The sequence below is a fragment of the Myotis brandtii genome, unplaced genomic scaffold (assembly GCF_000412655.1).
Source record: "Myotis brandtii unplaced genomic scaffold, ASM41265v1 scaffold280, whole genome shotgun sequence".
NCBI lineage: Eukaryota > Metazoa > Chordata > Mammalia > Chiroptera > Vespertilionidae > Myotis > Myotis brandtii.
The window spans coordinates 474094-490253 of record NW_005360677.1 but is presented as its reverse complement, the minus strand read 5'-3'; the positions used below and the strand labels follow the sequence as shown (position 1 = coordinate 490253).

The 16160-nt window shown below is 39.0% G+C and overlaps 1 protein-coding gene across 6 annotated transcripts in view; it reads left to right on the top strand.

Moving 5' to 3' along the window:
* The window catches only part of TNPO3 (transportin 3), a 107164-nt gene that overhangs the window by 56737 nt on the left and 34267 nt on the right, over positions 1 to 16160 (top strand). For all 6 annotated transcript variants that reach the window (XM_014541836.1, XM_014541837.1, XM_005868936.2 and 3 more), the window contains 7 exons: positions 1416 to 1591; positions 2078 to 2216; positions 7104 to 7250; positions 9123 to 9230; positions 11170 to 11261; positions 13251 to 13390; positions 14467 to 14658. In XM_014541836.1, coding sequence (XP_014397322.1) covers positions 1416 to 1591; positions 2078 to 2216; positions 7104 to 7250; positions 9123 to 9230; positions 11170 to 11261; positions 13251 to 13390; positions 14467 to 14658 — 994 coding nt within the window. The remainder of the gene's footprint in view (positions 1 to 1415; positions 1592 to 2077; positions 2217 to 7103; positions 7251 to 9122; positions 9231 to 11169; positions 11262 to 13250; positions 13391 to 14466; positions 14659 to 16160) is intronic.

Sequence of the window (16160 nt, the reverse complement as noted above, 5' to 3'; positions counted from 1 at the left end):
GTGAGAATCAGCTGTGTCTATGGTGGGAGAACTTCTGTGCTGGAGACACCCTTCTGGGGCAAGACTTGCTTCAGTGGGGCTTTGGTGCTCACTGAGTCTGCCCCCTGAGTGTGTCCCTTATGGATCTGAGGAGTTGTAATCTGGATGGTCCCACTCTGACCACTGGGTACACTGGCTCTTGGATCTCTAAGGAGGTGCTAATTTAGCCTCTTCCTGAGGCTACCCAGCAGGAGCTATGGAGAGATCTGCAGATTCCTCTTCTTTGTTTGGGATTTAGAGGTGCCCAGATGAGTCCCAGCTGTGAAGCAATGCAAGCTGCTGTGGGGCCTTGAGCCTTCTTTTGGATGTTCTGGTTCTCTCTGACCCAGCTGCAGTTTGTTAGGTAATTTTAGATCTCAAAGGGCCAGCCCATTCATATGCAAAAGCCTCTTCTCGCAGCTTGGGTGGGGCGGGGTCTCAGGGAATCAACAGGGCGGAGCAAACAGCTATGGCTGATCCTCAGTCCTGCCCTAAGAAGTCCCGCATCTCAGTGTCCTGGTAATCGCTGCAAGCACCTCTGAGAGAAAGCCGCCCTCGAGTTCCGCCTGCTGCCAGACAGTCCAGTTTCTCCCCATATGAGTCTGGGTCCCCAGAGACTCGCCCGGAACTGGATTCAGGGCCGTCGGGAGCTTGTGCCTCCCTCCCGATTGAAAAAGACAACCGTGTCCTCCGTTGGCCCCCCTTTCCGCGCACGTGCCTCCATACCTCTGCACTTTACTTCCGCACCTCCTGAGTCTCAGTGTGCTTTTCTCTTTCCTTGTTGTAGAATAAAGACAACCGTGTCCTCCGTTGCCAGCCCTTTCCGCGCACGTGCCTCCATACCTCTGCACTTTACTTCCGCACCTCCTGAGTCTCAGTGTGCTTTTCTCTTTCCTTCTAGTTGTAGAATTTCCACCAGCCAGCCTTCCTGTGGTTCTGGGTGATGTCTGTTTTGTCTTTAGTTGTAGTTTTGAAGTGGTTGTGCGAGGCAGCAATTTCAGGTGTTTACCTATGCCACCATCTTGGTTTCTCCATCTGGATCCTTTTATTTTAGATAGTACTTGAATATCAGAAAAAGGATGGAAAAAATTTCCAGAGACTAAAATAGGGCAGGAAACACACATGGCATTCCAGTCAGAGGGACTGATATGGAAAACATGGGTTTTAGAAGTCAGGTGATCATGATTGAGGTACAGAAAGGCTGATTTGCTTGGCATATAGGGAAATAATCAAAAATAGCATTGAGAAAATTGATGGATATTGTCTCATTGAAGGCCATGGCTACCAGGCTTTAGCCATGTAAATTACATTTTTCAGAAACAGGCTATAATTGTTTACATATTAATTGGATTATAGCTTAATGATCATACTTCTGCCCTATTTCTGCTGTTTCCCAGCAACAGGATAAGACCTCATCCAACCTACATGAAGCTGCTTCAGACTGTGTGTGCTCAGCTCTCTATGCCATTGAGAATGTGGAGACTAACTTGCCATTAGCCATGCAACTGTTTCAAGGAGTCCTGACATTGGAGACTGCCTATCATATGGCTGTGGCACGAGAAGATTTAGACAAGTGAGTATTTAAGACAGTAGCCCTGGGTTCACACACAGGCTGGTGTTTTTTTTATAATTTATCTATTCTTTGTGACTGTAAATACACACTCTGCATCCTAAAGATGCTCTTCTATTTTCATCTGACCTGGAGTGGCAAATTGGATGCAGAAGGAAAAGTTGTAATCATGGAAAGTCGTAATTTTTTATGCTTAAAAGGGGCAAGGCTCTAAAAATTAGGGATGAACTTTGAAGTATCAAGTGTGATTTGATGGGAATTTTATTCAGGTTTAGTATTTGAGAATTTGAACTGTCTTATGAATCATTTGTGTATATGTATAAAAGTATATGATGTAAGAATAGTGGATGTTATGGAGATTGGAGTACAGCATAGCAAATAATCATTTGGGCTGAGGATCCTTTTATTTATTTGAATAACTGTTGGTGAATATGTACATAAAATAGCGAGATTTCTGACTTGGTGTTCTCATTCCTCTTTCATCTACAGAGTTCTGAATTACTGTCGGATTTTTACTGAACTATGTGAAACTTTTCTTGAAAAAATTGTTTGTACTCCAGGCCAAGGTCTTGGGGACCTGCGAACTCTAGAACTGCTTCTTATCTGTGCAGGACATCCTCAGTATGAGGTAGTGTTTATACTATGCTAAAGCCATTATTCTCCAAGTTTTATGTTGCATATTATTTATATTCTATTGTTTCCCACCAAGCTTTGTATTAATGGGAAATTATAGTCTTATTTTTAATTGATATGATGTGGGGGTTGCCTCTGTATTGGATTTTTTTTTTTAAATTAATTATATTTGGGCTTCTTTTGAATCCTTTTCTATTTTTTACCTGGTTAGCTGAGCTGACTGGTTGGTATATGTACCTCAATGAGTCAGTTAAAAAGAAAGCCTACTATCTTTCTACTAAACCCCCTATTTCTCTGTAGTTATTCTTTAGGGTTTTACAGCTAAAAAAAAAACCCCCACCAAATCTTAAGCGCACCTCCAAAAATTTTAACATCCAAACTTTGTCTCCAGATTATGGATGGGAATGAGAAAAGGATTAAAAGGACTTAAAGGGTCTCCTTCATTCCAAAATTTGGTGTAAGACATCCTACCTCTTTTAAGTTTGCTAGATTAAAAAAAACAACAACTTTATTTAAGTAGTTTTTTTCTTCTTTTAATAGTGTAAGAAGTGACAAAAAACTCCCAAGTTGAGTAAATAGCTCTATTTTGGATCCTTGATGGGAAAAGTAGGATATAGGGTCCCTCTTAGGGAGGTCACAATAGTCCTATTAATTCTCAACCCCTTTTCTGTTATATGAAAGATAATGTTTATTTGTTTGATATCATCTCATGAGGATATCTAGATTTGGATGAAACTTAAAACATTTGCCCTGGCCCTAACCGGTTTGGCTCAGTGGATAGAGCATCAGCCTGCGTACTGAAGGGTCCCAGGTTCGATTCTGGTCAAGGGCATGTACCTTGGTTGCGGGCACATCCCCAGTAGGGTGTGTGCAGGAGGCAGCTGATCGATGTTTCTAACTCCCTAGCCCTCTCCCTTCCTCTCTGTAAAAAATCAATAAAATATTTTAAAAACAAAAAAACAAAAAACATTTTCCCTGCCTGGGTATCTTGGTTGGAGCATCTTTCTGATACACCAAGGATGCCGGTTCAATTCCTAGGCAGGGCACATATAAGAGACAACCAATGAATCCATATATAAGTGGAACAACAAGTTGATATCTTTCTCTCTCTCTCTCTCTCTCTCTCTCTCTCTCTCTCTCTCTCAAAATCAGTTTCTTAAAAATCAGTTAAAACATTTTTGGGCTGATCAAGATGATTGCATAGGTAAATACTGGACTCTCCACCTCTCACAACCACATCAAAATTACAGCTAAAATACCAAACAACCATCATTCACAACTATCTGAAATCTAGCTGAATGCAAGTCTTACAACTAGGGAATTAAAGAAGAAGCACATCAAGACTGGTAGGAGGGGTGGAGAGTTGGAGTGAAGTTATAGAACCAGCTGGTCCCATTCTCATGTGTGGCAGTTTAAAATTGGGAGGGATATCTTGGCTGTGGAGGTTTCCCTAAGGAGTGATGGGTCCCAGCCCCACACCAGGTTCCACAGCCAAGGGTTCCAGTATCAGGAAGAGAAGTCTCCACAATTTCTAGCTTGTAAAAACCAGCAGGGATTGTGGCTAAGTGACATGGAGGCTTGCTGGTCCCAGGCAGTTCCTATTAAAGGGCCCTTTTACTCAAACTCATTTCCTCTGAGCTCCAGCACTGGGCAGCAGCTTGAAGGGAACCTGGGACATTCAGGGAGGAACTAACTTGCCTGGAATCAGGGCAAGAGCTGGAGGGGCAGCTTTCTCCCACACACAAGTTCTGGCAGAGGCCATTGTTGCTTTGATGAGCTCTCTGCACCACAAAGCTGGCAGGGGCAACACCATATCGGAATCTTCATCAACCTGGCTCACACTTTTTGGCACACCCTGGTGATTCCCTAAGATCCTGCCCCTCCCTGCTTGCATGCTCATCCAAGCCATTTCCAGTGGCTTTTCCATACAACTGGTCTCTCTTGCCTCATGCTTCAGACTTTCCTAAAATCTCTCAAACAAGCAGCATCTGGCTTCAGCACACCCCGTACCTCTCAGTAAGTGGCCCCAGGCTCGGCATTAGTGGCAGCCTGCCTTGGTTCATAGCTTGGCCTCTCCTGGGCACCTCCAGGCTTAACACAAATAGCAGCCATCTGCAGATTTCTTTGTAGCTCATGGTGGGTGGTATCATGTAGAGGGCACAGGCAGTGGTTGACTTTGCACCTCCCAGTAGGCTCCAGAACCAGCAGTGCATCTAGTGGTCAACTTCAGCCATGCTGGATTACAACCCTACCATCTCCACAGGTGACACACTCAAGGGGTGGACACACCAAAGCCCCACTGAAGCAAGTCCTGTTCCATAGGGTCAGCACCTGCACAGCTCACACCGGGAGGCACCTGGATTGCCCAGCTCAGGTGACTGGGAAAGCCGAGCCATGGGGCCCTACAGGACATCTACTACACAAGGCCACTCTACTAAATCCAAGAGACATAGCAGATCTACCTAATACATAGAAACAACCATATGGAAGCAGCCAAACTATAGAGACAAATAAACATGCCACAAATGAAAGAACAGGAGAACTCTCCAGAAAAAGAACTAAATGAAATGGAAGCAAGAAAACTACCAGATACAGAGTTTGAAGCAGTGGTTATAAGGATGCTCAAGTAACTTACTGAAAACTTCAAGAAACACAGTGAGAACATCAGCAACATAAAAAACCAGTCAGAAATGAAGGATACACTCACTGAAATGAAGAATAATTTGCAGGGAATCAGCAGTAGAGTACAGGATGCTAAGAATCAAATAAAAGATTTGGAATATCAAGAAACAAAAACACCCAATCAGAAGAGCAAAAAGAATAAAAAAATATGAAGATAGTGTAAAGAGTCTCTGAGACAACTTCAAACATACCAACATTCACATCATGGAGACATCACAGAAGAGAGACAGAAAGAAAATGAAAACCTATTTGAAAAAATAATAACAGAAAACTTCCCTTACCTGGTGAAAGAAATAAATATACAAGTCCAGGAAGCACAGAGTCTCAAACAATATGAACCCAAAGAGACCTATACCAGGACACATCATAATTAAAATGCCAAAGGTTAAAGACAACTAGGGGAAAAAATAATATCCCAGAGAGGAAGGGAGAGGGGGAGAAAGGGATAGAAGCATCAGTGATATCAGTGATGAGAATCATTGATTGGCTGCCTCCGGCATGGCCCCTACAGGGGATTGAGACTGTAATTTGGGCATGTGCCCTGCCTGGGAATCGGTTCATAGGTTGATGCTCTACCATTGAGCCACACCAGCTGGGCCAAAGAGAATCTTAAAAGCAGCAAGAGAAAAGCAGTTAGTTACCTACAAGGGAGTACCCATATGACTATCAGCTGATTTCTCAACAGAAACTGCAGGCCAGAAGGGCGTGGCACAAAATATTCAAAGAAATGAAAAACAAATACCTAAAACAAGATTACTATACCCAGCAAAACTATCATTTAGAATTGAAGGACATATAAAGAGATTTCCAGACAAGAAAAAAGCTAAAGGAGTTCATCACAACTAAACCAGTATTACATAAAAAATAAAGGATCTTGCCCTAGCCAGTTTGGCCCAGTGGATAGAACGTCAGCCTGCGGACTGAAGGGTCCCAGGTTCGATTCTGGTAAAGGCACATGACCAGGTTATGGGCTCGATCCCCAGTAGGGGGCATGCAGGAGGGAGCTGATCAATGATTCTCTCTCATCATTGATGTTTCTATCTCTCCCTCTCCCTTCCTGTCTAAAATCAATAAAAAATTTTTTTAAAAATAAATAAGTAAAGGGTCTTGAAGAAGAAGGAGGAGAGGAAGGATGATGATCAAGAATAGGAATAATAAAATGGCAATAGATATGTATATATCAACAATTGAGTCTAATAATCAAAATAAGCAAAGGAGAAACTCATAGATATAGACAACATTTTGACAGTTGTGAGATGGGAGAGAGGTTGGTGATGGGTGAAAAAGGTGAAGGATTTAGAAGTACAAATTAATCATAGCCCATGGACACAGACAATAGACAGGTGAAGGCCTGGAATGGGCTGGGAGATGGGTGGAAGGGGGCAAAGGGGAGAGTGGAGGACATCTGTAATACTCTCAACAACAAAATAAATTTTAAAAAATAAAATGAAATGAAACTTTTGGGAGATAGTATAGCACTACAAATAATTATCACTTCTTTATTTATTTTTTTTAAATATATTTTATTGATTTTTTACAGAGAGGAAGGGAGAGGGATAGAGAGCCAGAAACATCAATGAGAGAGAAACATTGATCAGCTGCCTCCTGCACGCCCCCCACTGGGGATGTGCCTGCAACCAAGGTACATGCCCTTGACCGGAATCGAACCCGGGACCCTTGAGTCCGCTGGCCGACGCTCTATCCACTGAGCCAAACCGGTTCTGGCATTATCACTTCTTTAAACAGTGCTATAAGTAAGATAAGCTGTGGATAAAGTCTTTTTTCCCCTTCTCTCCCATTCAAGAAATCAAGTAAATATAAGTGATATAAGGTTGGTATGTACAGGGATATTTGCAGATGGTTTGGTTAGAGGTTCTCCAATCTCAAACATACAATGAAATAATTTCAGAATTTGGGAAAAAATACTTGGAGAGATTTCCATTTTTCTATCTGCTTCTCTAAATTCAGAATCTAATATACTGTTGAGGAAGTTATCTAGGGTAAATAGGGAATGTAAAGCCATTCCTAAAAGGAGTTTGGAATCTAATATGGGAAAATAATTTGGGAGGAGGATAATAAATGTACTAGAAAAAAGGTGGTTTCTTAATTGGTTCCACTTAAAAATATATCTTGTTTCCTACATCACTCTAATAATAATAAGACTCATTCCATTCCATTATCCCTTTCTCTAATTTAACAGGTAGTAGAAATCTCCTTTAACTTTTGGTACCGACTAGGGGAGCATTTGTACAAAACTAATGATGAAGTTATTCATGGCATCTTCAAAGCTTACATTCAGAGGCTACTTCATGCCTTGGCTCGACACTGCCAGCTAGAACCAGACCATGTAAGTTCTCTTCTCTACTTGTTTAAATCTTAATTTCCTTCTCTTTTTAGTGCTGTTTTGAAGAGGAACTTTTGAGAATAAAGCTAATGAAATGTGAAGGTTTTCTGTCACTAGCTTAAACTGAAGAAATCAGTATATGTATATTGAAGAGTATTAGGTCTGTGTACGAAGGAATTAAGTCTGCTGAGCCAGTAATTCTCCTGGGAATTTACCTTAAATTTTGCAGAAGAAAAAGTAGCTATTTTATAGAAAACTTTTTTTTTTAAAGTAAAACCATGTACAACAGTATAAGAAGAATTGTATAAATTATGATGTAGCACCTTAATGTACCATTGTGTAGCAGTTAAAAATAAATGACTATTGAAATTGATAGCTGGTATGCTAAATGAAAAAATCAGAATGTGTTGTTGGATTAAAACTAACACAAAAATTAAATATTTTTTATTTATATGAGGATATGGAGAATAACATGATTTCCCTCCCACATACATACATATATGATTATTTATATGATTTATATGATTTTAAAATAAAATTTAGAAATAATTTTTTTGCTTAGAAGAAAGTATACTAGCAATATTATCAAATAGACTGTTCAAAAACTCTTCAATTTCTATTCTTTGCATAGTCTCTTCAAATTTTAAAGCATTTATTTCATCCTTTTGGTTGGTTGGTTTAATCCCTGTCCTTTAACTTAGGACCTAGAGTGAGGATTTTTTTCCCCCATTGCTTACAGTTAAATCTGACATGAAAACTGTCTATTCTGTTCATTTTAATGTTAACATTGTTGTTCGAGTCATGCTATTTTGTGTCTTTAAAGAACCTTAATGATGATCTAGTCTAGTGGTTTTCAATACTTTTTTAAACTGATGCATACTATCTTTAACTACATCTTACTTAGAAGCCTGATAATGTAAATAAAAGCAGGCTGCTCTTGTTTAAATGACTCGATTCCTTTCTTCCCTTTGCTAGTTCTGTGGCACCATTTCCCTTGTAGTTCATTTCCTACACTTGTTAGGTGTATAGTGTTTTATCTCATCTAAGACAGCCATCATTTCCTTTCCTCCTTACTCCTTCACTTTTATTAATTTGTTCATCTTTCAGTAAGGAAGTTGAACTGCATCAGCAATTCTCAATAGTCCTAAGGGCTGTTTTCAGATTTCATGTTCCAAGATTCTTATATATGCCCTTAACCATTTCACGATTGGGTAAGCCTTTGTTTACTCATAGAAGTGTGTTGGAATAAGAAATATTTAAGAAACATTGAAATGTAAATGATTTCTATTTTTTAATGAAAATTTTCAAATATGCAGCAAAGGTGAAATGATTTTATTAGTGAGTATCTGTATACCTACTACCTAAATTCTACAATTAATATTTTACTATACTTGTTTTATTATGTCTGTTAACCTATACAAAATTCTTTTTAAATAATTTATTCAGTGACTAGTTATTGGGATAATGGTTAATTTTAGTAGATCTTGAACCATAACGTTTCAGAGGCTTATTCAGTACTAAAAAGCTAGAACTTATTTAAATGAACTTATAAACTCTTAAATTACCACCTCTTCCAGATCACTTCCTACCTCCACCCCTTTAAAATTTTCTAACAATAGAATAAGGCAGAGCTTGGAAATGAAAAAAAAAAAAAAAGTAGTAGAAGAAGAGTTGGTAAAGGTGGTAGAGGATATGTTTTATTGACTTGAAATACCTAAATGTTTGGGAGATGCTCTATAATAAAATATCCTTGTGATTTAGGTGATTTATCTTTTGTCCAATGGGCATGGTCTACTAAATGGCCTTCTTTTTTCTTGATTGTATAGTGGTCAGTGAAAACATTTAAAACAAATGTTATCTGATTTGATATTTTAGGAGGGGGTTCCTGAGGAGACGGATGACTTTGGGGAGTTTCGAATGAGGGTATCAGACCTGGTGAAAGACTTGATTTTCCTGATTGGGTCAATGGAGTGTTTTGCTCAGGTAAGCCCATTCGGAGATTCTCACCAGTTTTAATGATCACTTTAATTCTGTTCACTTCTCTGTCTTCTATAAATGTTCCATTTTTTTCTTCAATCTCAATGGCTAAATAGGACAATAGATATGCAGGTGCCTAGCACACTGCCTGGCATATAGTAGCTATGTTTATTTACTATCTTACAAGCCAATTGCAGTCTGTGGATGGTTCAGTTATAGTTTGCTCTGTGACGCTTGCTAATGAGAGCTGTTCTACTTGTCCAGCTGGAGTGGAAGATCATAGATAAACCTTAAAGCCCCAAGATACTTATAGGGAATTTGGACCTAGCCAGGAAAAATAGCAAGTTTGTCTGCTTTAATAATTATGTATCAACTCCTGGCAACTCTTTTAGTTATTTGGCATTGTCTTTTGTCCATACTTACGGTTAGGTTCCTGTGCAGTTTCATCCCAGAGGTGATTATACTAGAGTAGAAGAATCATAGTCCTGTGGTTTTCCTCACAATCAGTGAGTAACACTTTACCTCATAAGATTGCGATCATCACCATTCCACATCACTTAACATTAGCATAAGTTCAGGTGGCTTTCATATTGCTTGATCACACTCTTAAGATCTGAAATAGTACTTTTGATGCTTTGTCAGCAATACTGAACTAACCTAATATTTTTGTGACCCATACATTTTGTGTATTTTGGGGCATAATCTGATCTAGAAAGTGTTAATAAAGCTATAACTATTTTTCTTTATATTGAGCAAAGTGTGTTTATTGACCTAACTACAAAGGGTTGGGGATTTTTAAAAAGGACTAAAATCCCTACATCACAGGCAGATGACCTGTGTTCAGATTTCAGTTCTCTCACTGGCTCCATGGTTTTGAGCAAGTTACTTATTCTTTTGTGTGTGTGTGTGTTTTTTTTAAATCCTTATCTGAGGACATGTTCACTGATTTGGGAGAGAGGAAAAAGGAGAGAGACAGAGAGAGAAACATCGATTGGTTGCCTCCAGTACACACCATGACAGGGGATCGAACCCGCTATCTAGGTACATGCCCTGACCTGGAATTGAACCCGCAACTTTTTCATTGTACAGGTTGACGCTCCAACTGCGCCATCTGCCTGGTGCGGCCAGTTACTTATTTTTCTCCAGATCTCAGTTTACAAATTGGACATAAATCATCAGTGTTGTTCAAGATATTTTCTGTGGAATACCAGTCCCATGAGATATTCTTTGGCAAAAAAGGATCCATCATCAATTAAAATGGGGAAATTACTTAAATGATATATTAAAGGCTCTGTGAAGTCCTATAACAACAGTTTTGTCTTACCTAGCAGTGTCTGTTATTTGACTACAGAAATCTTATTTAGATTAACACCCAGTCACATTCCAGATGGATATACCCTGGGAAATTTCTGGACATCTCTGAATATTCTGCTTGGTCTCTCCCCACCCCCTCTTGTTTGGACATGGTATTGTGATAGGTGCCTTTAGACAGCTACTTTCTAGGAATTCAATCTGTACTACTAGTTTGATGTAGTCAATAGAAATGTAAAGCCAATGCAAATATAGAGACTTTATATTGTGTCTCAATTTTAAGTGTGTTTATGTATTTATCAGTTGTTATCAGGACCAGGAAAAGACACTCATTAATATGTTTTGTTTTTTCTATAATATTCATTCTGTGGGGGCAGACAGTAATCTTGGTATATCCTTGGGGACCTAAATGGGTTTATTTTAAATATTAAATTACTAGTTACTTATAGATTAATAATTAGTGAAGCTGTGAAAAATGAAAATCATATTCTTCCCTGGCTCGGAGAGATAATTAATTCAATTTAGAAATAAGGGGCTGGATTTATTGTAACTAACAGGGTTTTTGTTTTGTTTGTTTTGGAATTCTATTCTGTTTTCCTTTTAATGGATCCATAATCCACCTCTTCTTCTCTAGTTATATTCTACTCTGAAAGAAGGCAACCCACCCTGGGAGGTGACAGAAGCGGTTCTCTTTATCATGGCTGCTATAGCAAAGAGTGTTGATCCGTGAGTGTCTAATAAGTCTTTTGCTGGGAACTCTATCAAAGGAAGGAAAATTACACCATTTTTCTCATGTGTTATATGTTTGGAAACTCTTAGAACGTCTTCTATAATTGCTGTCTAATCTTCTGACTTCTAGAGTCTAGTCCAGAGTCGTATGCATTGCTGATATCCAGGTTTTAACCACATTTCCCAAAGTTAAAATTATTTTGTTCTTGGTGCTAAAATGCTGATTTATTTTTCTAACCGAGGTTTCTTTGTGAAAGTTGGTATAATCAAAAATACTATTCTCCTTTTTTTTTGTCTTAGTCATTTATGAGTTTCAGAGAGGCAAGGCATAGGTACCATTTTATCTAAAAGAGTAGCAAAATCTAAAATGCAATTATTTTTGTTATTGCTTAGCATAGAAATTCTATTTTTGATTTTAACATGAATCCCTAAAAACAGATTACTTTGTGCTTTAACACAATTTTAAATTGGTGTTAATATCTGTCTGGTTTTCTTGTATTAAGATCAGATACCTCTACAGTTGAGTTCTCTATCCAGGGCTTTGATTGGAGAGATGGTTAAGGCATGTATTTGTAAAAAGTACAGTGCTTCTTTCTTATTTGCCTTGCAGGGCCTAGTCAACTAAATCTTATATTGTTTTCTAATTCAGTAAATATTCAAGGACACAATATAGGTTTGTTTTTCTCTATTAAGAGGTTCTGGTCCTGAATTACATTCTATTCTATTTGCTCTTAAACCTATTTTGGTGTCTTTTGCAACCTTCAGTGACAGCCTGAAGATTATTAAAAATCACTAATATTTTAACTGACACGTGTTGGTGTGAAAAAAGGTAAGAGTATCAGTAATTACCTTAGTGTCCCTGGGAAACATAAAGCATAAATGAGATAAGATTTTATTTTGTTTTTTATTTATCCACATCTCAAGCCATCTGCATGAGTGTAATTTTTTAGTGTATATAAAGGACTTACTATCAGCAGGGAGTGCTCTTGCTCAAATTCATAATATTATTTACATTTTAAACATCTTTTATTTCTGGATTATGTTCTGCCACTTTGGAGGCATCCTCACTCTGCTTAAATAACTTTAGCTAGCATTGGGGAGTGGGGGGAAAAAAGATAAGAAAAAGGAAAAAATAAATCCTTGGAGTTGTGGAAAGTACTTAGTTAACTTTATTTTCCTTTACCTGTTCCTGCAGCTTGTGTTCTTTTTGTTTGTTTGTTTGTTTATGTGATATATCACGTTTATTGATTAGCGAATATTGTACCAGCCTTGCATCCCTGGAATAAACCCCCCTTGGTCATGGTGTATGATCTTGTTAAAATATTGCTGGATCTGATTTGCTAATATTTTGTTGAGAGTTTTAGCATCTGTGTTCATCAGGGATATTGGCCTGTAATTATGTTTCTTCAGCTTGTATTCTTCTTGTTCCTTTAGTTAGTGAACAGGCCTACTCATGCTTAACTGTTCTTAAAGTTTCTAGTATCCAGCTATAAGAAATCTTTTGGAGAATAACAATTAATAAAAAGTAGTCTGCAAGAAATATTCATTCATTTACTTAGCCATTCAGCAGTATTTATTGAGTGCCCACTATGTGCCAGGCACTGTTCTAGGTGCTGCAGATATAGGAATAAATAAAACAGATTCTTTAAATGAAGATATGCATCCATAGTAAATGCCTGCCTCTCTAGTTTGAAGAGCCTTATTTGGTAGCAGAATGTGTCTTTAGACACTGGCATTCAAAAGATTAAGGAGCAGTGTGCTTCTTCTGAAACAGTTATATCTTCCATTTCTTTCGCTCCCCCCCCACCCCCCCGCCTTTTTTAGGATTTAAAAACCTTTCATCTCAGGTGTTAAGTACTTTTATCCAAATGATTAATTATTTAGAAAGAAGCCCTTTAGCAATGATTTGTATCATTGCAGCCTGTTTCTTGGCCAAAACCCAATCTCTGAAATCAGTAACTCTGAGTGCTTGCTTTCTGTACTCAGGGAGAACAATCCAACGCTTGTGGAGGTCCTAGAAGGAGTTGTCCGTCTCCCAGAGACTGTACATACAGCTGTGCGATACACCAGCATTGAATTGGTTGGAGAGATGAGCGAAGTGGTTGATCGAAATCCTCATTTCCTTGGTATGTGTGAATTCTCCCTTCAGCTGCTGCTGCATCTGATTTTTCTGATATTCTTCCTTTCTCTTGTGTTTGCTCTTGTTTTATTGCTTTCTCATATTGCTAGGTAGAATGTTTCTAGGCACTGAATGTAAATATTTTATGAGTTATTGCTTAGTTGACTTGCTTTATAGAAAGTCACCTTTATAATCCATTTTCTTGGAACACTTATATTTTGTAAAAAATGGAACATGATGAATTAATTCTTCCAGAAGTGCTAAAGATCCATCTGCATGTTTTAAGGCCCTTTATAACTATAAAGAAGTGAGTATAAAAGTGTCAGTTTTAGATAACTATCATTGTTCTTATTAATGTCGGCTATTTTTACAAAGTGATTTACCTGTGAGTATAATAGTAGCTCTCTGAGCTTTACATTCTTTCTTATATTCTTAACTAGAGGCCTGGTGCACAGATTCGTGCACCGGTGGGGTCTCTCGGCCTGGCCTGTGGGGACCGGGCTGAAACCAGCACTCTGACATCTCCCAAGGGGTCCCAGATTGTGAGAGGGCAAAGGGCAGGCTGAGGGACCCCACTGGTGCACATATAAGATCTTTGATTAATCTCTTCCTGCCCTCTTCCCTTCCCCGCTCCCTCTGCGATTCATCAGTCTGTTCCATGTTTCCATGCCTGTGGTTTCTGCTCCTGCATTGAGCGTCTACCCCCTGGTGGTCAGTGCACATCATAGCTACTAGTCCACCAGTTGGCCAGTTGCTTAGGCTTTTATATATATAGATACTTGAATGGTCATATCCACCAGTGGTTTTCAAACTGTGCTCTGTGAAGCACTAGCAACAAGAAGCAATTAATTGTCCATGAGGAAAGAGATGGGAAGATGACTAAGACTCAGGGCTTCCAGACACTGTGTCAGTGAGATCAGCTCCATTTTTATGTTTTATATATTGGGGTTTGAACACATTTCATTTTTAAAAATGGTTCTTTTGCTTTAAAAAGAAAGAGAATGTAAACATCTATTATAGTAAACGAGACATTTTCCTTGAGTTTCAAATATGTAAACTTCACTGTATGGCTTTTTTCCTTAGACCCTGTATTGGGCTATTTGATGAAAGGCCTGTGTGAAAAGCCTCTGGCTTCTGCTGCAGCCAAAGCCATTCATAACATTTGTTCTGTCTGCCGGGACCACATGGCTCAGCACTTTAATGGACTCCTGGAGATTGCCCGTTCCCTTGATTCCTTCATGTTGTCTCCAGAAGCTGCTGTGGGCTTGTTGAAAGGTATTTACTTACAATATTAACCAGGAGCAGTTTCCTCTAAGCCACTTCTGGGGGTTATCGTTCATAGTCATATCCTAGCTTTTCAGTACCAGTTTACTTAGTGATGGGGGAAAGTGGCTTTTCCATTCAGAGGGAAGGGTGTTGATTATGTATACATACATATGTGTACAAAAGGCCAAGAAGGGTCCTGGTCCCTTAATGTTCTTTAACCATTACTGATCAGCTTACATTGAGTGATTGCCTATCTGGAGGCAAACAGCCAGAGTGATGATGAAGCTCAGAGTAATAGAACTAGAGATATTATTGCTAGGGAAGAAAAGACTTAGAAGAGACTTTAAACATGATGGCTGTTTTTAAATATGAAAGATTGTTATGAAAGCACGAACATTTATTCTATGAGTGATCAACTGTTGACAGTTTATTGACTCTTAGAAAGAAAATGCTTTCTAACTAAACTTTCTGAAAACAAATGACTGTGAGGTAGTGAAATCCTTACAACTGGTAGTTGAGAAGGTATGGGAGTATATCAAATACAAAATTGGGTAATAGGAACTGTACAGCATTTTTTAAGCCAATGTGAGTGGCAAACAGCCTGGCAATATTGGATGACCTTATGTGTGAGCTAGCTCTGTCCTTTCTCACCTCTATGACTAGGTTCCTTACCAGCCAATATACCTGTGTTGTTTTAAAGACAGATTTTGTAGCATGAGTTTTTGTTGTTTCCCTTTATAGGCATAGATAATAAGATATTAAATCAGAGTCATATATTCTTCATAACTACTACTGTGGTTATTGTTGACATCTTGTCATTTTCTAGAAAGATTTAACCTTTATGCTGAAGTGACATCTGACCTATAATAGAATGTGGTATCCCAGTTTTCAGTGGTATTCTTGTCTAGACATAGAAAACTATTTTTAGTTACACTCTGTTCTGTAGGAATGAATTAAAAGAAACAATTATATTTAAGTTAGATTTTCACCTAAAATCTGATTTTAAACAAAAGTCTATACATCCATGGCTAATAGCCTGTTAGGAAGAGTCATTCCATTTTTTATTCGCATTTGAAGATTTATGGATTGACTAGAGGCCCAGTGCACGAATTCGTGCACCAGTGGGGTCCCTTGGGATCAGGCCCAAACCAGCTCGTCGACATCCCCTGAGGGGTCCCGGATTGTGAGAGGGTGCAGGCCAGGGTGAGGGACCCCACTGGTGCACAATTGGGGCCAGGGAGGGACACAGGAGGTTGGCCAGGTGGGGAGGGACCGCAGGAGGGCTCCAGGGCGTGTCCAGCCCATCTAGCTCAGTCCCAATTGGCTGGATCCCAGCAGCAAGCTAACCTACTGGTCATAGCGTCTGCCCCCTGATGGTCAGTGCACGTCATAGCGAGCAGTTGAGTGGCCTTAGCACATCATTAGCATATTACACTTTGATTGGTTGAACAGACGACTAGATAACCAGACACTTAGCATATTAGGCTTTTATTATATAGGACTAGAGGCCC